The sequence below is a fragment of the Aegilops tauschii genome, chromosome 7 (assembly GCF_002575655.3).
Source record: "Aegilops tauschii subsp. strangulata cultivar AL8/78 chromosome 7, Aet v6.0, whole genome shotgun sequence".
Taxonomy (NCBI): domain Eukaryota; kingdom Viridiplantae; phylum Streptophyta; class Magnoliopsida; order Poales; family Poaceae; genus Aegilops; species Aegilops tauschii.
Window position 1 is genome coordinate 2,407,034 of NC_053041.3, and position 20,691 is coordinate 2,427,724.

Consider the following 20,691-nt stretch of genomic DNA (forward strand, 5'->3'; position numbering starts at 1 on the left):
TATTTGAGCTCATTTGAATCAACTTGCTCATTCAGAGATCTCTCAAATACACTAAGGATGTCCACTTTCTTTTGTGTGTATCAGCAAATTTCAAAGATGAGGCATTTGTATTCCACCAGTGGAAAGGAAGCTTCAAATCTGAGCAAATATCTTCTTTGATGTCATTTAAAGCCAAGAACTAGGATGCCATGGTGGTCCTAAATTTCTAACTGTAACGATGATGCATACGTGTTGCAGATAATATCTTTCTTACAATAAATGTACAATAGCCAGAAGCCATACAACAAATTAATGAATCAATTATTATGTATGATCTTCAGATATGCGCACCCCCTATAATTACACGACTATCTTCTTGTTTCTTTCTTCAAGACATATAAATCAATATATCGCTCTTTCAGCATTGCCAGCAGAGGAGCGACATTTAGTTGAGGAAGGTACCAATTTAGCCAGAGCAAAGTACTAATCTATGATACTCTCCAAGGGCCCATATGGGGAATATGTTGCGATAAGCCATATAACACAAGGGACCGTTTTTCAAGAAACTTCCAATCATTTCCTACATAATAATATACAAGATTGTGTTAGCTCCAATCATTTTTGTTACAGCATTATTAAGAAAACAAGATTTCAAGATTTTAGTTTAAATCGTGTAGCACATGGTACATTAATTGTAGCAGTTAGTTACCTCCTGTGGGAAGTCACCATTGCCAAGCTGCATGCTCATGATAAGTCTTGCAGCTTCGTGCAAAGGAGACGGATCTCGTTCGGCCTGAAGTCGAAGAAAAGCTGGAATTAATTCGACAGTACTTCGTAGTTCAATTGAATTAGAACCTGCACCTTGAAGTTCTCCTATAATTTTTTCCAAGATCAGAAGTTATACTATAGATCGGTTCAGTTATTCTGGGGAAACCTTTCGTGCATTTACGATACTGTGCATTAACATAATAGTAGTCTTTTGGACTTTGACCATGTGAAACCTTTGGAGAGAGAAAGAGAAGTGGTCACCTGTCCAGCTTTCATTAGTGCCAACATTGCCCATGCAGTGTTGACTATATGTGATTTCTCCCCGTCTAGGTTCGTGTATGCCTGTTTAGAATTTGAGATGACACGTATGATCGGTTACCGTAGGAAGTGCAGAATTCAAGGTAAATTGAAACAAGAATAACTAAAAATTTCTTTGTCGGTATGCTTGATTTTCTCTAAGATGTGAGTACTTTCTGTTCATCAACATAAGATGCCATTCGATAGCGTTTACCTTGGTTGTGGATGAAAGATGACTCTCACCCCATCCACCATTCCTTAGCTGCTTTGATAATAGAAACTGGCAACCCTTCCGGATGTAGGTGCTATTACTGTAACACTGTCCAACTGCCGATAGGCCCTCTATAGCAAACCACGTGCCGTATGTGAAGCAAATACCCCATGATCCGAACCTGCAAAACAACTTATTGATCAATATGTCAACAACACACCTTCTCCTTGTTTAATAAACTTAATATAAACACTATAAAACTGTTGATAGTGTACTGACCATGAACCGTCCTCATTCTGTAACTTCTCGATGAATTCTGTCGCTCTCCTGATGCATTGTTCTACTTCATCTTCCCGATGCCCGGGGTATTTTTGCCGAAACAGGGCCAATGCTTGGATGACCGACGAGGTACACTCGACGTACCTGCGACATGTATGCATCTTAATATCGAGTCACATGCAAGAGCTATTGCTAAGAAAGATTGTAGATTTCTTACTGATGCTCCACCATGATGTCTGCATATATCTCTGTCATGTTTAAATTCTGGAAAAGAAAAAAATATATTAAAGGTCTCATTACCCAATGTTAAATGATTTTCCTAAACTCCAAATAAAAACAACATGGAGTGCAGGTGTTTGGAGAGCACTTGCCTCCATCCATGGATATGTACGAGCTAGCTCCCAAGTTCCATAGCCACCATTAGGATTCTGCGTACAACCTAGTGTCAAATCATTTTTACACAACCTGACAGAACTTGCTTCAAGTAAAGATTGCATATCAGAATCATGCACATAAGAGTAGACACTGATCGCACTGAATCTGCCTTTCGTTACCAGCCATACGGCCTTGTGCTGAATTATTCACTAGCATCTACTCCCTCCGTTCGGAATTACTTGTCGCGGAAATGGATGTATCTAGACGTATTTTAGTTCTAGATACATCCATTTCCAAGACAAGTAATTCCGAAAACTAACATTTACCCAACTTTATGGACATGCCCCTGTGTATGCATAGACCAAAATATAGAATCTAAAGTACAAGTTGTGGTTCCACACCTGTAAAGATAATAATATGTTCACTGCATCATGGAAGCGGCATGTTTCCATCTGATCACCCACGATCTCTGACGGAAACTTTGAGAGCAGTAACAGAGCCTGAAACAGAAGAAGAATTACAAATGCCTGAAAGGCTGAAACAAATTACTTTGTAGTAGCAAAATGGAAGGCATGTTTCCATTTTAGTCCTGTCCACTTTTTTTTTGCATCCTTAATTAATTTGATATCGCACCTTGAGAGCTTCTGCTGTGCAGTCTGAAACCTGCCAACCCTGATCTGCAACCTGGAAGGCCCATCCTCCTTTAGAGATGTGACGGTACTTTCTGCTGAAGTCACCAGAAGGGTTGTCCACAATCTTAGAGAAAATATAAGTTAGTAGAGTTAGGATTTCAGTCAAGATAAATGTACGTAACAAAATTCAGTTCTGGAAAATAATACCTGTGATGCTTTTATGAAATGGTGTGCTTTCCTGAGAGTAGTTCCAAATTCCTCTGCAACATTAGACGCTAATATCGCTTGTACGGCAAAAGCAACATCCCATGATTGGCCCGCACATACCTTTTGAATGAACAATGAAGTCGTGTAATATCAGTTAGTTTGCGCATAAATTTCAATGTGACTGAGGTGCATTTTAAATGGAAGGGTATCTTCACCCTGAATATTACAGAAACAAGAGTCATTAAAATTTACCCGCACTTTCATGCCATCTTCCCCGAGCCATAGGAAATCAGCAACTCTAGCCAAGTGGCGCTTGAATGCATCTGAACTGGGATTCTCAGACCAACAGCATAACATGGATAATGCCTGTAATAATGTTTATTCTTTGTAAGGAAATGATGTTCATTTACAGCTCACTGAAAATCAGCACTGAATTATTTTGTGAAGACCTCCGTAAGTCTAACCTTTTGCGCGGCGCCGATGCAGATATACCGTGAAATATCATCTTCGTATTTCAGGAAATTGGCAATTTGTCGTAGAGCTTTTCGTCTCATGTGGGAAACTGGCCAACATGCCAGAAAAGGTTCACCGAAACTGTAAAGGCAATCGGACAAGCATTCTTGGAGCCAGGTATGTGGATGATAGGCATCTTCCTGCATTTGAATTCATAATCCTTTAAAATTGAACAAGAAATTAATCCAAATGTGAAATCACGTGGAATACTCGCAGAACAAAAGGTAAAAACTATAAAGTTAGTGGACTCACCTTTGCGCATAATTTGCGCGCTTGCTTCCAGTTAATCTTTTTGTAGGGGTGAATATGCAGCTCTTCCCTTAATGATAAAACCAGTTTTGTTATTGGGCCAACAAACTTCTTGCCATATAAATAGGACATGGGGATGAAAGCCATTCTGAAGTGACTCCACAACCGTCCTGCATTTGAGAAACAACATGATTGTTCTCATAAAATAAGCTCTTCCTAATATGGTTCATACCTAGTGTTGAATAACCAGGTAATTAATTGTAGTAACACTTAACGCACCGGCGAAGAACTCTGCGTACCTGGTTGGATAGGAACGAAGGATGGCAGAAGGAACAATTCTGGGGGCATAGGGTTTACACCTGACCATTCAGAAACCCCAAGTACCTGCAGCGTCAGGCATACAGTTCAGATGCGCTTTGGGTCGATCGACATAAATAGTTTCGTCAAATTTTTACTCTTGTTGAAGAATTCTGCATAACTGAAAGCATGCAGTTTCAGACTTGCTTGTTAACAAGAACATAATTTTTACTCTTGTTGAAGAATTCTGCATAACTGAAGTTGCAGCATCAAGCATGAGTATATTAACAAGAAGTGGTGAAATGCTTGGTGAATCAAGCTAACTTGTGAATCACTTGCTGAAAATAAAAACTTGGGGCCGGCACAAGGACGATGATTGTTACCGAGAGCCAGACTTTTCCCAAGATTGGTATCATTGTTGTACCACCATGGTCATGTATCCATTTCCTTGCTTTTGGCATGGACATATCTGGTCCACCATCAGCATCCTCACCAAGTAGTCTTAGAGCAGTGTAGTTGAGAGCTGAGCTGAGCATGGAGCTCTCGCCTTCCGCATGTAGTCCCCATCCTCCATCCATATTCTGATAATACAAAAACTTGGGTCAGTCTATTTATTCCGATATAATTTTCTTGTGTAAAAATTTTGAAGACATCCGTAGAAACAGTCTTAGTGAGAACATTTTTGGTGGAAAACAGAACTTGCTAAAAGTTACCCATAATTAATTTCCTGGCAAATGTGCGTGCACCTTACCTGTCGGTTGTACAAATAGCGACAGATCTCCTTGCGGTGTTCTGACGATAGTGTAGTACCTAACGACTCTGTGACATACAAAACTATGATCTGCAGCAAGCAGGAATGAACAAACATCAGAATGTCTCCCATGTCGATGTCACGCCAAAGTTGTGAATAGTTAGCAAGAATATATAGCATGCATAACCATCTAAATAAATGTTTATCATAACTAACTTGATGGTGATGATGATGCAAACAAACAAACATCAAGTTTATGTATGATGCATCTTAATTACCATGGTTGCTGTGGTAAAGAGAGGGCCCGGAAAATCTCCTGGCCAGTGCCCATCGTGCCCTTGTATGGCTGAGAAGTATCTGAGTGCCCTTTTCAGTGTCTCCGACACCGTAGCTATGTTGATGTCGACACTAGTTTCATCACCTTTTGGTTTCTGCTGTTGGTCAAGGCTGAAGTTATTCCCCTTTACTAACTGCACAACAAAAAACACTTCAAATATTCAGTTGGATAGATACCACCAAGACAAGGGTGTATATATCAGTGCATTTTACTTACCTGCATGCGGGCCAAAACATCGGAGCTGTGCCTTGTCCTGAACCTGTTCTTCTGGAATTCAGCCCGTGCAGCGTCGACCGCATCCCGCTCTTCGCTTGATCCAGCGTCATTTCGGTCAAACTCCCATGTTTCTCTTCCGAAGTGGTTGTTGCCGCTCGTGAGCCACGGGCCGCCCTCGGCGATCTTGAGCTTCCACATATATATTTTTTACAGCACAAACACAATATCTTCTGCCACTATTAAGCCACACCTGATGGCAAAAGCAGGGTTTAAGAGGTCAGAAACTTTGGAAAGAAAATCCATAACCAGGTTCTCTCTTTTACTGTTGGGACGTTTTGCCATCTTAATTTCTCCATGCATGCAGGAGTTTGATAAATAGTTTCTTGGAAACAGGAAACATGTCATGTAAACATTGAAGAGCGTACTGGCATAAATAAGAGAGCATCACAGCACTTACACAATATTTTGGATTGCACTTGTTAGCAGGCACAGATCACAGCGGAAGGGAATCGACAGAAGAGCGTGCGCATCACCCACCGTACCAACGCCGAATGAAGGAAGCAGGGTGATGAGTAGAATGTTGCGCATTCGGTCGGTCAGAGTAGCGGCATGGATGATGCATGAAGAATGGGCCGAATGTGTTTATATGTCCGGGAAATGGGGCGGGGGAAAATCACATGGAAGCGATGAGTCCTTTCCTTTTGCGTGCTGGGTGTGGATGGGCAGCTGAAAACCAGGGGAAATGGCTTATGCATGCTCGACCGTCATGCGATTCTCGGTGTGTGCCGTGTGAGTGTGGCGCATCACCCATCTCGTTTGTTCAAATGGTTTGTGAAAATTCGATGAAACGAAAGAGTGTGAGTTGTGTACGTGCACTCTGGAACTACTCGTGTGTGCTTCCGATGATATATTTGGCCGATTTCGGTGTGGAGTTTGTCGCCCCCTTTCGCCTTACGATTTGTTAATGTTGTTTCTCAATATGACACTGGGGGAAAGGATGTAAAAAATTGGTTGCCGAACCCTCAAACAAAAATGGTAGCCGAATTTGCTTATATCCACACACTTCTGAAGCGCTCTGTATGTCGAATCCAGGTGCAACTCACTGACGACTCAATTCAGTGGTTAATTGTAGAAAGAAAGAACATTGTGCAAGTAGAAACATTTTATATAAGTTGATAACGGCAACGCCTAAAACTTGAAGACACGGACACCCACCCAAACTGCTTGCCAGTCGAGAAAAATAAATTGCAAACGTGAATTAGATTTGTATCTTCAGGCAACCATGAAACATGTATGACAAAAATATAATCCATTATAATCATCATTACTCCAACTATTTATATGTAAATATCAGCAAAAGTACTATATGTAGCCAGCATCAGTACTGACTACTAGGAATTAATCATGGAAGACCAACAGAGCACCTAAACTGCATTCACCAAGTTAGAAAGAATATATATGCTTTAACAATTGATCATGATAGCATCGTCTGTTACACTAAATACAAACAAAAAAGAAAACACTGCAGTTCAAAGTTACAAACCGGAATTCAAAAAAGGCAATACATACTCAAGCGAGGTTGCTTACAGAGACTAGAACATCGATCGGTCAATCTAGCAAAAATGCAGAGCAAGTTGCCAAGGATTCAGAGGACCCTCCCTCCCTCCCTCCCTACCTCATATGCACAATCTTCAGTGCTAGCTAGCTAGCTGTTCCATGAAACAATCACACACTCTACTCACAGCCTTAGCAACAAGTCTGAATCAAATGCATCTCCAGTTCATCCTTCAAGGAGGAGTTGGATGCCGAATTTGATTTGCTGCTTATATCCACACAATTCTGAAGCACTCCGTATATCTAATGCAGGTGCAACTAACTGATGGCCAGAATTCAGGGATGAATCGATATGGATTACAGATAGGAACATACATGTATACTGTCAACATAACTGATTTCAGTACAACACAACAAGCAGAAGACTGAAGGTGCAGCCACATTATTCCTCTTTATTCCAAAAACATGTATTATTCCTCTTTACATGCTTTTGCTTGCTAATGATATTATTATGTATACACATTGGCATGTTGGATGGTGATTGTACATGCATGCTGCACATTCTGCTTATTTATTCCTACTGGATTGATTAATGTTTGCTTTCTCCCTTTACACAGGTAACTAGTAGTATACATACATATACATGGCCTGGGAATTTCATTTCCTACCTGCGGGAACAGAGCTACTTCTCGCCATCCTTGTCGTCGCTGCTGGTTGTCGCAGGTCCGTCACTGCCATCTTTGCCGTGGGAGAAGTGGGATTTGAGCCCGATCCAACACTGGTAGTAGTCGAGGTCCCGGGACGGTGACTCGAGCGCCCAGCGGCACACGCGTGGGATCAGCGCAGACTCGAACATGAAGGCCAGCGTGCCGCTCAGCCTTGTCGGCGTGTTGGCCTCCGGTCCGCCAAGCTTGCTGATGGTCGCCTCGTACGTCTTGGTGTCCGGCCCATGGGGTGTCATGCAGCTGTGCAGGCTCGCGCCTCCGGGGAGGAAGCCATCGGCTTTTGCCTGCGTCGCAAGTTCAAGTTCAGTTTGTTTCAGTAACGGACTTCAAGAAACAAATAACAAGTTCAGTTCAGTTTATACCAAGGGTAGAAATTTATTACCTCATATACGCCGTAGATCAGTCCCATGAACTCGCTCATGCAGTTGCGATGGTAGTACGGAGGGCGGAATGTGTTCTCGGCAACCAGCCATCGGGGCGGGAATATCACAAAATCAAGTAATGCTACGCCAGGCTTGTCAGTTGGAGCAGTAAGAACTGAAAATGGGAGGAACAAGCACAAAGCTGTTAGACTTAGAACCCCAACCCATGAAGCAGCTAAAATGGCCATGGCCCCCAAAACTGAAGAATTATCTCAGTGACAAGAAGCAGTCACCTGTGTTTACTGACGGGTCGGCGTGATCGAACAGGACAGTGTTAAATGGACAGAACTTGCTCAGGTCGTACTGAATGGAAACAAAATCAAGTTAGGCACACATGGCAGAACTTACTCAGATTATACTGAAAAGAAATAATACCAAGCTAGCTAGGCACATATGGCAAGATGTCGGACCAAGGAGAAATCAGGGACTTGATCTTAATCAATTATGCAGAAAAGAAAAGACAAAAATTAACAGCTAAAACTTAGAAGTGAATCCGCTGAGACGGTTGGTTACCTTGTATGGGACATAATTTCCATGCCAGGCGACCACATTAAACGGTGAAAAATCCTGTGTGGCGGTGAATAGCTCACCACCATACTTCTGCACTATGACATACCCAGGGCGGTGGGCTTGCTCGTACCATGCCGTGGGGGAGAGGAAATCCCTCGCCGAAGCCAAACCATTGGCACCTGCAGACCAATTCACTCATTTGGCATCTTATAACAGCACCGCGTGCCGATTTAGTCTTAGAGTAGAATACAGAAGGCAGAGGCACAAGTATATTACCGATCGGACCAAGATCAGGGAGCTGGAAATGGGCGCCGAAGATCTCGGAAACATAGCCACGCGAAGGGCCGTCAGGCAAGTCGACGGCGAAGCGGAAGCCCTGAGGAATGACGACGATCTCGCCAGGTGGCACCAACATCTTTCCGCACTCGGTTGTGATCAACAACTCTGGGCTTGACACCAAAACCATGGAAGGTGATGAGGATTGACATTTCCATCAAATGTAAGCATAACAGAATAGGGATTGCATCAATCAATTATCTCCTATCCTTTTAGTTTTTTTTTTAAAGTATGCTATATTTTTGCAGATAAAGTAGGTTATCAATCGCACATAACGACAGAAGACTGGGACACTGACAAGGATGTAACAAGAGTAAGATGTGACCTAACTCTAGTGGCAGTGGGGCCTGGTGTTATTGGTTAGTAATGCCAAATGGTGGTTGTGCGGCTGGATATGTAAGATAGTTCCAATCAAGCATGAACAGAGCAACAGGCTGGTAGGTACAGAAAGATAGCGCGTTATGTCTGAATTTGACGGGTCGAAGCCCAGAAGACTGACTCCCTTGCTGTGGCACGATGAGGAAGTCGCCGTCGGCGTTGCAGAAGGCGCATCCGTCCATGGACTTGTTAGCGGCGTACCTGGAACAAGAGGGCATGAGCATGAGCATGAGCAGACAGCAGAGTCAATCAGGCATTCACTTGTTGTGAAGCTGGAACTGCTGAATAGAGTGAACAGTCTGAAGGATGGTTCAGTTGAGTTGAGCAATGAACAAGTTAAAGAAAGAAGTAGAGACATGTGGACTGCGAATCCGTGGCGGAGGAAGGAGCTGCCGGCGCCGCAGACGGTGTAGAGGCCGTCGACGAAGTCGAGGTCCGCATCCTTATCCGCATCGCGGGGCCTCCATCGGAGCTGGGTGGGCGTGGCGACGGCGGCGCGCGGGTCGTGGAAGTCGGCGAGGAGGCGGGGGTTGGGCGGGTCCCGCGGGTGGAAGGGGTCGTGGGTCACCGACGGCTTGATCCGGTACATCCACCTGCAGCAAAAAGAGCGGATCTTGATTGAGCCTGGACTGGAGGGCGGGGGAGCAGAGGAGGAAGAAAGGGGGAGGAGGTAGGTACGTGCGGAGGTTGCGGTGGCGCGGGGTGGTGAAGGAGGTGCCGGAGAGCTGCTCGGCGTAGAGGCCCAGCGGGCAGAGCAGCGGGCTGTTGTGGCCGTTGGCCGGGAGCGACCCCGGGACGGCCTCCGACGAGAAGCTGTTGCCCAGCCCCGACAGGTACGCGTACCCGTCGCCTCCGCCGTTCTGCTCCGGCTCCGGCGGGCGCGGGTCGGCGGGGCTCCCGGACATGGCCGGCGGGTGCTTGTAGGTCCCTGACGCCGGCGAAGAGCGAGCGAGTGGCGAGCAGGCGAGGCGTGTGGGAGTGAGGGACAGCGTCAGGAGGTCGTCGCCTTGTGCGCACATCAGATGGATGAAGCGTCCGAGTTGAAAACTCTCTCCCAATAGCAAAGCAGTCGGCGCCGTCGCCTCTCTCTCATCCAAATGCTTTATTATTACAGCCGACTGGGTCAAATCCGTCCCCTCAAACGCCCGCGAACACCTCAAATAATGCACTCTCAATATAGACGCTCTTATATTAGTCTACAGAGGGAGTAATTCACACCCGGACACCTCAATTATCATATCTCAAATCCATACAAACTCATGCAACTACGATCGATGCACGCACATTGGCCGGCTACTCCATCACTACTAATTAAACATGCCATCAGACTACCAAAAATTGGCATGTTTAGCTATGATGGAGTTCATCCACGGCTGCCCTTGCCCTTCTCAACGCCATTGTCGTCCTTCTCACGAAAGTACCGGTTGAAGACGCAGTACAGATTGAGCCGGATTTGCCCGTCGCCGGAGCTATCCTCACTGTCACCGTCTGCCTTCTCCTCCTGCGGTGGCAGTCCGGCCATGGCACGGACTGTCCGATTTTGCTCTTGGGCAAGGCGCGCGTGTTCCTCCGCTGCCGTTTCTTCACAATGTGGGCACGGATGGCTTCCTCCTCTGCGGCCACCCGCGCCGCCGCCTCCGTCGTCGCCATTTCCGCCGCAATACGGGCCTCGACGGCCCTTATCCTCTCCTTCCCACGGCGGGCCGCCCGTTCCCGGTGGGACTCATAGTCTGCCCGACCGGTGACAGGGAACGAGAGGGGTTCCGGCTGCCGGGACTACGAGGATTCAGCCTCAGAGTGGAGCACCCCTTGAGCCGACGCTATGGAGTCGTGGCGGACAGATCCGTCCGTCGGGCGGGTGCTGTCCTCCCGGGAGCGGCGAAGTGCAATGCAGACTACCATTGCCTCGTCCAACCGGCACGGATGACACCCTAGTCGATGGATCTGGATTGGTCGAAGTCCGATCCGCTGCCTGCCATGCCGGAGAAGGCTGGAAACCGCGAGAGATGAGCTCGGGTGGCGGAGGGGAGTGGAGTGAAGTGATTAGGGTTTGCTCCGGTGAGCGGATGGGTACGAATATATGTGGGGTCAGGTGGGCCAGCATGGGCCTATTACGACGTGGTAGGCGTGCCTAGGCACCCTCATATCCGCCTCATATTTGGGCTAGGTGCCAATCAACCCGTGCGTTTGAGGGCCATTTAAGGCGCCGTTTGGGTCAAAATTTTGCAACCGGACAGTGAGTGGGCGGCTCGACCGGGCGTATGAGACGGGTTTTGAGGCGCCCGTCTGTAGATGCTCTTCCTACTCTCGCAATCTTCATCCCAAAATAAGTGTCTCAACTTTATACTAATTTTAGTATAAAATTTTACTAAAGATAATACACTTATTTTAGAACAGAGGGAGTACATATAAAGCTTTGTTGATTATGAACAAAAAGATAGCTTCGTCCATTGACCCACAAAAAAAAAGAGCTCCATGCGTTGATCAAGGAAGCTTCATCCATCACAGATTCGCAGTACTGTGCATCACCATCCTATCAGTTTCAGCCATAGTTCAAAACACCGGACCAAGACGGCGGTCCGACAAGAAAAAACCAGAACCGACGCCCTGTCCGGTTTTTAAGGCGCACTCATCTTTTGGTAAAAAGTTAAAAAAACCTGAAAATATTCATAAAATGGTGCGTCCACTTGTGACCGAACTCTTTCTTTGTGCCCAGGCACACTAAAGGACCTGTAAAACTAGGCTGGCAACACATTCAGTAAGGGATGACATCCAATATTATGTGTATTTGTTTGATTTTAAGTTCAGTTTTAATAAAAAAGAATAGCCTAGATATTTCAAGGTTTCTTTTTATTGCAAATGAAATGAACCGATGAACCAGCTGCCAGACCAATCAAAAACTAAACCGACAGCCTCGCCGGTCGGGTTTTTGAAACTACATATGGTGTCGGTGCACTATGCTAGGTGCTGATGAACAGAAAATAGTTGGATGGACCGATCAAACATTGACAACAGATTAAAGCACACGATAAGATGAAAAACCAGTGAAGCATGGTAACAAACTGTATGCCGTATGTGTATCCCTAGCAAGATATATGCAGATGTGCGTCTGTCTCTTCAACATCATCGGCTCGGCACCCTAATTCCTCCCTCGCCATTCATATCCATGGATGGGCGGGAATGTAAACAGAGCAACGACAACAACTATGAATCTGTATCGCCTATGCCTATCTATCATATGAAAATAAAAAGGGCATTTCTCCAACATTGTTCTCCGCACTTCCGATCTAGAACCGGGCAAGGCAACCTTGGCCGCCTCCGTTTCACTAGGAGCTGCATATTGACTCTAATACTCTCTCCGTCCGGAAATACTTGTCACAGGAATGGATGAATCTAGATGTAGATGTATTTTAGTTCTAGATACATCCATTTTTTCGACAAGTATTTCCGGACGGAGGAAGTACAATACAACAACTCTATCCCCTTCGACTTTTTCTTTTTTTTGGAAAAGGAGGTTAAAACCCCCTTGGACAAATGTCTGCAGCAATAACAGCAGATGAAGGCAGGCAGGCACACAAGAAGAGGAAGAAGATGAGAAACCAGTGAAGCAAACCATCCATCTACTGACCCAGACCTACAAACCAGCAAGGGCCGGCCTGCCTGCTCTGCGGATGAAACACCTAGAAAGAATCCCCCCTCCCAGTCCAAAGCTGCTGCTGCTCACACAAAGTGAACCCAGCCCAGGCATAACAAGCACTCACCTAACAGGCACCAAGCCACCTTTGCATTGCTTGCTCCCACTGCATTTGCATCCCATCACATCCCAACCCCAACCCCAACCTTGCTGCTGCCTGCCACCCTTCACCCACATATACACATGGTTTTGAATCCTCCACACCTCAAAACTAGCAGCTTCCTCGCCTTCTGCTATCCTCCACCAAAGCCATGAAGGGTTTCCCACTGGCCGGAGTACTGGTGGCGCTGCTGCTCGCCGCCGGGGAGCTGCATTGCGCAGCAACAGCACCACCACCACCAGCAGCAAAGGCATCGGCGCCACCGCCGCAACACCCAGCAACACCACCACAGCATGCACCACCATCGCCGCCGCAGCGACACCGACCATCACACAGACGAGCCCCGCCAGTTCCCCGCAAGCAGGACCCTCCATTGTCACCACCGCCGCCGCCGCCGCCGCCGCCGCCGCAGGACCCTCCATCGCCACCACCAATACAGGTCGTGCCACCAATTCAGGACCCCGACGTGGCACCAGCGGCTCCACCCAGGGGCGGCAACCGCTCCGCGGTCTGCGCCACGCTCCTCGTGTTCGGGGACTCGACGGTGGACCCTGGCAACAACAACCGGCTGCGGACCACGGCCAAGGCCAACTTCCCGCCCTACGGCGTCAACTTCTACGGCCGCAGGCCCACCGGCCGCTTCTCCAACGGCCGGCTGGCCACCGACATGCTGGGTAAACACAACACACTTCTTCCTCTGTCTGTCTCCTTTTGCTCTATGTGGATAGTGCCGCTGCTGTTTCAGGATACCTGACATGGCAGATTTGCGGTGGTTGTGCAGCGGACAAGCTCGGTATAATGAGGACCATCCCGGGCTTCCTTGACCCGACGCTCAAGCTGGGGCAGCTCAGGAAGGGGGTGAGCTTCGCGTCGGCGGGCTCTGGATACGACGATATCACTGCCAACACATTGGTACGTCATCAGCATCAACTGTTAATATTTTCAGTCATATCACTGCATGAAAATGTATCTATTCGATAGCAATCTTAGTGAATGAATCATTAAAGCACAAAGTTCATATGTGTGGTTCATTCAGATGATAAAAGCAAAAAACCTGCCTCCTAGTAGAGTTAAACTCATAAAATAGGCATGACTGGTCATGCAACAAGGTTGAACCAAACAGGACCCAAAAAAGGTTCAGTACTTGTTGCTTCACTAGCAAATAAAACTTGTCTGTAGGACCCAAAAAAAGTAATGCCGTTGAAGAAATCTAACTGAAATTGAGCTATTCATTCATGGATGTACACCATCAAGGCAAATGGTTTAATCAGGGAGATTTCGTAGATGGTATGGTAAACAAATTGTGCAAGCTTATAACTGGAGGGTACTCCACAATTAGTGCTGTGGTTGCTATTATCTAAGCTTCTTACTTGCAGAGCGCATTGCCATTTCGGAGACAACTGTGGCACTTCTGGCGTTACAAGCAACTGATCCGAGCCCTGCTCGGACTGAGAAGAGCAGAGCGGATCGTTAACAGGGCTACCTTCATCATAAGCGCTGGTACAAATGACATGCTCCTAAACTACATCGCGTCGAACCGATCAGCAGGCCCCATCGCCATGCTGCGGTACGAGAACCACCTGATAGCACGCCTCGGCAACTATACCCAGGCAAGCATGAATTCTGGATCAGACTAGCTAGCATTGATCCAGCACATATATCTTAGCATGTTTTGTAATCAATGCTGGATGTGTCATGCAGGTGATGAGGATGCTTGGAGCGAGAAGGTTCGTGTTCGTCGGGCTACCCCCGATTGGCTGTCTACCGATCGCAAGAACGTTGCTTGGAAGGGATCCAGATGGATGCGACAGCGATCTAAACCAGCTGGCGGCCTCCTTCAACTCGAGGCTGATTCAGCTGTCGAATTTCGTCAACTACCAGCCCCGATTGAGAAGCGCCTACATAGATACCTACACAATCATACGGGCCGCAACTGACAACCCTCAGAATTACGGTAATGCGTTTCACAACTCTTCTAAACATTGCCATGCATGATTGCAAAGTTCTTAAGCATGGTTAACCGATGTGCTGCTTTTGCGGAATGAATCAATGGATGAAATGTAGGGCTGACGGAGGTGTCGAGAGGGTGCTGCGGGTCAGGGATGATCGAGGTTGGCCAGACATGCAGAGGGCGAAGGACATGCCTGGACCCGAGCAAGTACTTGTACTGGGATGCTGTCCATCCGACAGAGACAACGAACCAGCTTATCACAAGCCTGATGCTGGACTCCATTGCCGGAATCTACAGCTAGAGACCCAAGTTCAAGAGGAGGATCCTTTGCATAGCAAGCTAAAGTGTAAAGGCCGCTACTGGGACAATTTCTGCTTTCTTTCTTTCATTCTTTTACTTCAGTATCATGGTATTCAACTGTGCTGCAAGTGTCATGTGCTATATCTAACTGTACCGCAGTTTAGTTGAGTTGTAAGACTAGAGTGAAGATGTTACTGTAACCTTTGCAGCTGAAGAAAAAGACACAGAATAACTGAAGATGTTACTGCATGAACGAACAAATTAAAGGGCAGGTCAACTCCTTACCAGGGTCGATGCAGGGACAAGGGAGCCAGCGGTGTAGAATATGATCCTGCTATGAAATCACAAATGTTAATCAGGTCAATGTTGTGGCTTTTTCACAACATCAAAATATTCGGAAATGATAATAATTGACACTACAAGTAGGCAACCACGAGAAAAAGTATGAGACGGCATCAGACAAGTATCAGGATTCATGGCTGATAAATCTTGTAATATCTCCAACCTGAAAATTAAACAACCTGCAGAGCCATAGATAGATAGATAGATAACAAGTGTTGACAGTTTAACACTGCTACTCATGATTCAGAAGAGCGCATCACTTGATAATCCCAGAATATTGCCATCAGAACAGCATCCAAAACTCCATACCAACAAAGTTTAATAGGCTGGCCAATTACACGACGCCACCACCGACACAGAACACGATCCCATCCATAAACCCAAAGAGACCAGGCCTTCCTTCCTGCTGAAGCCTTTTTCACTACTACTAATAGCGCATTCCAGGATAATGAAGTGAACCTACTACCGCTACCCACTGCCTCCCAAAATCTATGTCCACAGCCAGAGAGAGCCGGTCCGGTCCACCGCTCACTTCTTACGCTCCTGCTTCTTCGGCGGCACGTTCACAAGCTCGTACTCGATCTCCGACATGTTGTTGTCCTCGTTCACCTTGAAGCCGGCGGGCTCCTCGACCACCTCGATCAGGCCCCACTTGTCCACCGCCAGCCTCATCGTGTCCTTGAACATGTCGATCCTGGCGTTGCGGAAGATCACCGTGTTGCCTGGCTTCAGCATCTCAACTGTTGACAAGGGAAATGCCACTTATTAGATTAGCCGTGTGCTGCAACTTGTACACAGCGCATAAATGTACACAAAATGTTGTCCGTTCAAAATCAGATCAATAAACCATTAGAATGCGATGAACTAGACTGACTTTGGTTACTTAGTCATCATACATAGGGAAAACAGATTATGTAGTATGGTTTCTATCAGGAAGTGAAAGTGTAAATCACACATCATCCAGAGGGTTTCAATAATCAGCTTATGGGCATCCTCTATTTCCTACCACATGTGACATATCATCACAAGGTGCTTTCATCATTCACAGTTTCACTTCAACAAGCCTTGATGATGTGCATAAAAGGCGATCCAACTCGGAACAAGAAGAAATTTGCCCCATGCATGTCCCTCTACGGCATGTAAAACAATTTTAGAGATGTTTCAACAGGGCAAAAAATCCATCTGGATTTGGCATATCAACACATACAGCATGATACACTCGTCATAACTGTTGTGGCCGTAGCACATGGTTATAAGACAGATGCAACAGGCAATAGAATGCTTCTAAGGCCCATATGGTAATTGCAGGCAAGTGGATTTGTGTCATTCATGTCCCACCCTGGTTATCCATCATAGATGTGAGTTTTACTTCAGTTAAGCAGGCATGCAAATTTTATGAACTAAGAAATTCGAATTTTATGCATGTCCCTTCAAATCATACATAAGCAAGTCAGTCTATCAGGTATTTTCCCTGATGCATGCCAACCCTTATTCCATAGAGAAACCTATGCATTCTGACCAACATTAGTATACCAGAAAATCAAATGACAATGATTACACCAATGGTAACTGTAACAGAGTCCCAACATTTGATGGATAAATAAGCATGCAGTGTTAACAACAATACACGCTACATGTCCCTTGAAATCATGTATAGGCAGGCAATTTCAAAGATTTCTCCCCCAATACAGGACCCAATGATACCATGGTAACTGTAACTGATTCCGCAACAGTTGAAGAATAAAGAAGCACGTAATGCAAGCAAGAATGTAGCTAGGCTACATGTCCCTTGAAATCATCGTGTATACACAAGCCGATCTCAAAGATTTATCCACCAATGCAGGACTCAAGACATCACTGCTAACTTTAGTGTAACAGGAAATCAAACAATGACCGCACTCATGGTAAGCAACTGCAAGCAATTAACTGTACAAGATGTTATCTACCAAACTAAAACTAAACTAAACTAAGATAAATAGACCATTAGCATGTGGCGAACAAAACTGACTTTAATTAATTAGAAATCAGCATCAGTCACTATACATAGGGAAAACAGATTATGTAGTAAAAAAACAGATTATGTAGTACGTTTCTATATCAGGAAGTGAAAGTGTAAATCGCAAGACAACCAGCGGGTTCCAATAATCACCTTATGGGCATCCTCTATTAACAGGATATGCACAAGGTGGTTTCAGCATCCACAGTTTCTCCCCCAATGATGATATGCGTAAATGGCAATCTAAGAACAAGAACAAATTTGCCCCATGCATGTCCCTCTACAACCTATACAGCAATTTTACAGATGCTGCAAGAGGGCGCACAAACCCAACTTGATTTGGTATATCAACCCATATAGACACATATCATGTTGAAATAAGTACAGCGTGCATGATACACTCATCCTAATCTGTGTGGCAGTAGCACATTCTCATAAGAATGGACAGAAGATAGAATGCTGCTAAGACCCACAGCAATTGCAAGCAAGTGGCTTTGTGTACCCCCATTGGTTACCAATCACAAATGTTGAGTTTTACTTCAGTTAAGCATACAAGCAAATTTTATGTTCTAACTTGCAACTTTAATCATACATAAGCAAGTCAATTTCAGAGATATTTTCCCTAATGCAGGCTAACCCATATTGCACGGGCAAAACTATGCATTCTGACCAACATTAGTATAACAGAAAATTATATGCTAATGATTATACCAATGGTAACTGCAACTGAATCCCCAACAGTAGATGAATAAATAAGCATGCACTGTTAACAACAATTTACACACTACATGCCTCTAGAAATCAAGCGATGATAGCAGGCAATTTCGAAGGTTTCTCACCCAATACATGACCCAATACATAAATAGCAACATTAGTGTAACATAAAATCACGCGATGATAGCATGGTAACTGCAACTGATAATACAAGCAACAATGTAGCTAGGCTATATGTCCATTGAAATCAGCATGTACACAAAAGTTGATTTCAGAGGTTTATCCTCCAATGCAGGACCCGAGACATCACTGCCAACATTAGTGTAACAGAAAATCAAAAAATGACTGCACCCATGGTAAGCAGCTGCAAGCAATTGTCTGTCCTCAAACATTCGATGGATCAAAAAGCATGTAAACAACATAAACAGCATGTCCCCCAGATGTGAGTTTTACTCCAGTTAAGCATACGCCCAGTTTTATGATCTTAAATTGCAATTTTGTCCATGGACCTTCAAATCATAAGTGCACAAGTCAGTCAATTTTGCAGATACTTTCCCTGATGCAGGCTAACACGTATTCCACAGGGGAACATATGCATTTGTACCAACACTAGTTTACCAGAAAAACAGAAAATGATGGGTATACATACAGATGGCTACTGCAACTGATTCTGAATAAATAAGCACACACACAGCTTAAACAACAACATAAGCTACATGTCCCTTGAAACCGTCATGTACCTACAAGCCAAATTTAGAGCCTTGTACTGCAATGCAATGCAGGACCCAAAAAACATGACACAAGGTAACTGCAACTGATTCCCGAGAATTCGATGAATAAACAAGCATGTATTGTAAGCAGACATTTGCAACTAGGCTATCATGTACATACAAGCCGATTTGAAAGCTCTCTCCCCCACAATGCAGGACCTACCCAGTACATCGCTACCAACATTGGTGAATCAGAAAACCAAACGATGACTGCACCCATGGTAAGCAACTGCAAGCAATCTTCTGTCCCCAAACAGTCTGACGGATCAACAAGCAGGTAAGGATGTAAACAGCAGTGCAGCAAGCGCCCTCCAACAGGAGTGCAGCCACAACAGCAAGTAGATCTACATACAAATCACCTACAGATCGCGCGAGGAGAAGCAAGCAAGCAGTTAAATAATAATCTAGGAAAACAGCACGGGGCTAATCCATCCGTCCGCCCGTGCACCAAGCTAAGGGACAGAGGCAAGGTACACTATTCATCCACACATGGGGCAAGCGAAGCGAAACGGCGCGGATGAGACGGGCGGGGAGAAGGGGATGCTTACTCTGGCCGTTGCGGGCGGTGAAGAGGACGGTGCCGGTGGGGTCGGCGACGAGGCACTCGGCGACGCGGGTGCGGGCGGCGGGCTTGTCGAGGACGGCGCGGGCGGAGAGGACGCGCGCGGTGAGGTTGTGGCCGTGCGTCTGCGGCAGCAGCTTGTCGATGGTGGTGAAGACGGGCTTGCGCAGCTGCACGGCGGGCTTCCCGGCGGTCGGGGCGGCGGGGGCGTCGGGTGCGGGTGCGCCGCGGGTGGCGGCGGGTGCGGGGCCGCCGCGGGTGGCGGTGGGGCGGGGCTTCGCCGTCGACATCTCGCCGGAACACTAAACCCTAGAGAGCGAGGGGCGAGGGGGAGGGGGATTCCGGTGGTGGGGGTGGCGGTTACTTGCGGGAAGAGGGAGGCGAATGGGATGGGGATGGTTCGGCTCCTGTATAAAAAAAGGAAGGAGGAGGCGAATGGACGGGTCGTGTATGGGCCCAACTGCTCGCCGGCCCGGCCCAGCTTGAAGTGTCTGTGCCGGAACACACACGCTCCTAGTGGACTGGGTGGGCTAGGCTGCCCTGTGTTCGCCGGCTGCTGTATGTGGCCGCCCAGGTTCAAGCACGCCGACTATATCTCGCATCAAGCAAGTTGGAAGGATCTTTCGCTCAAGCATTTCTATGCCTTGCGTAGCAACTAGGATGGCCCACTTACCAAAAAGACGAGTAAAATGCATCATACGTCTTAAAACTATTGAAGGTGTGTCAAGGTAGTACCGAATCTATAAAATTGTGTATCTGAGTCCTAATAAAACTATTTATGTCGTCCACCAGAGGTCCTATACATCCTTGATCGGTCTTGATCTTCACACATGGCAAGTTGGCCACCGCCACGTAGGCAATATTTCGTACATACCCCCCTCCCCCGCCCCTAAAATGTTCTATGCTCTAATTTTCTGGCCTCTAGACAGAATCGCAAGCATCTTTCCAAATCCCGACCAGACAGCCTCAAGCTAATTACAGGAGTGAAGGGCTGCATAATTAGAAGAGAGAACAATTGAAGGGGGTTTTATGCATAATATTGCCTACACGGCGGTGCTCAGCCTGCCATGCGTGCGGGTCAAAGCTGACCAGGGATGTATAGGACTCCGGTGAACGACTTAAATAGTTTTTTTTTTCTATTTTTGGTTTTTTGTTTGTTTCCTTTTTCTTCTCATGTGTTTTTCCATTCTATTTGCATTTGTTTCTTTATTTTTCTTTTTCTTTTT

At 46.1% G+C, this 20,691-nt stretch overlaps 4 protein-coding genes across 4 annotated transcripts; 1 reads left to right on the forward strand and 3 right to left on the reverse strand.

Moving 5' to 3' along the window:
- Nucleotides 1-279: 279 nt before the first annotated feature.
- On the reverse strand, nucleotides 280-5,350 carry LOC109742883 (lupeol synthase-like). Its single transcript, XM_020301980.4, has 18 exons — nucleotides 5,112-5,350; nucleotides 4,837-5,028; nucleotides 4,559-4,648; nucleotides 4,191-4,388; nucleotides 3,810-3,894; nucleotides 3,514-3,680; nucleotides 3,213-3,401; nucleotides 3,001-3,114; nucleotides 2,749-2,868; nucleotides 2,543-2,665; nucleotides 2,311-2,409; nucleotides 1,906-1,962; nucleotides 1,752-1,798; nucleotides 1,535-1,678; nucleotides 1,259-1,436; nucleotides 1,009-1,089; nucleotides 689-772; nucleotides 280-559 (listed from the first exon to the last, which is right to left on the reverse strand). Exons 1-18 carry the CDS (start codon nucleotides 5,307-5,309, stop codon nucleotides 446-448), a joined length of 2,280 nt encoding a protein of 759 aa, XP_020157569.1. The 5' UTR covers nucleotides 5,310-5,350; the 3' UTR covers nucleotides 280-445.
- A 1,741-nt stretch (nucleotides 5,351-7,091) lies between these two features.
- Nucleotides 7,092-10,151, reverse strand: LOC109742879 (homogentisate 1,2-dioxygenase). Its single transcript, XM_020301974.4, has 8 exons — nucleotides 9,715-10,151; nucleotides 9,393-9,629; nucleotides 9,158-9,237; nucleotides 8,599-8,766; nucleotides 8,326-8,501; nucleotides 8,046-8,115; nucleotides 7,773-7,927; nucleotides 7,092-7,674 (listed from the first exon to the last, which is right to left on the reverse strand). Exons 1-8 carry the CDS (start codon nucleotides 10,053-10,055, stop codon nucleotides 7,348-7,350), a joined length of 1,554 nt encoding a protein of 517 aa, XP_020157563.1. The 5' UTR covers nucleotides 10,056-10,151; the 3' UTR covers nucleotides 7,092-7,347.
- Nucleotides 10,152-12,532: 2,381 nt separating this feature from the next.
- Nucleotides 12,533-15,557, forward strand: LOC109742889 (GDSL esterase/lipase At5g45950-like). Its single transcript, XM_020301986.3, has 5 exons — nucleotides 12,533-13,504; nucleotides 13,612-13,742; nucleotides 14,207-14,440; nucleotides 14,532-14,784; nucleotides 14,895-15,557. Exons 1-5 carry the CDS (start codon nucleotides 12,982-12,984, stop codon nucleotides 15,080-15,082), a joined length of 1,329 nt encoding a protein of 442 aa, XP_020157575.1. The 5' UTR covers nucleotides 12,533-12,981; the 3' UTR covers nucleotides 15,083-15,557.
- An 81-nt stretch (nucleotides 15,558-15,638) lies between these two features.
- On the reverse strand, nucleotides 15,639-19,824 carry LOC109742881 (uncharacterized protein At4g28440). Its single transcript, XM_020301975.4, has 2 exons — nucleotides 19,452-19,824; nucleotides 15,639-16,163 (listed from the first exon to the last, which is right to left on the reverse strand). The coding sequence occupies exons 1-2, from the start codon at nucleotides 19,753-19,755 to the stop codon at nucleotides 15,952-15,954; spliced, it is 516 nt and encodes a 171-aa protein (XP_020157564.1). The 5' UTR covers nucleotides 19,756-19,824; the 3' UTR covers nucleotides 15,639-15,951.
- Between the last annotated feature and the right edge of the window lie 867 nt (nucleotides 19,825-20,691).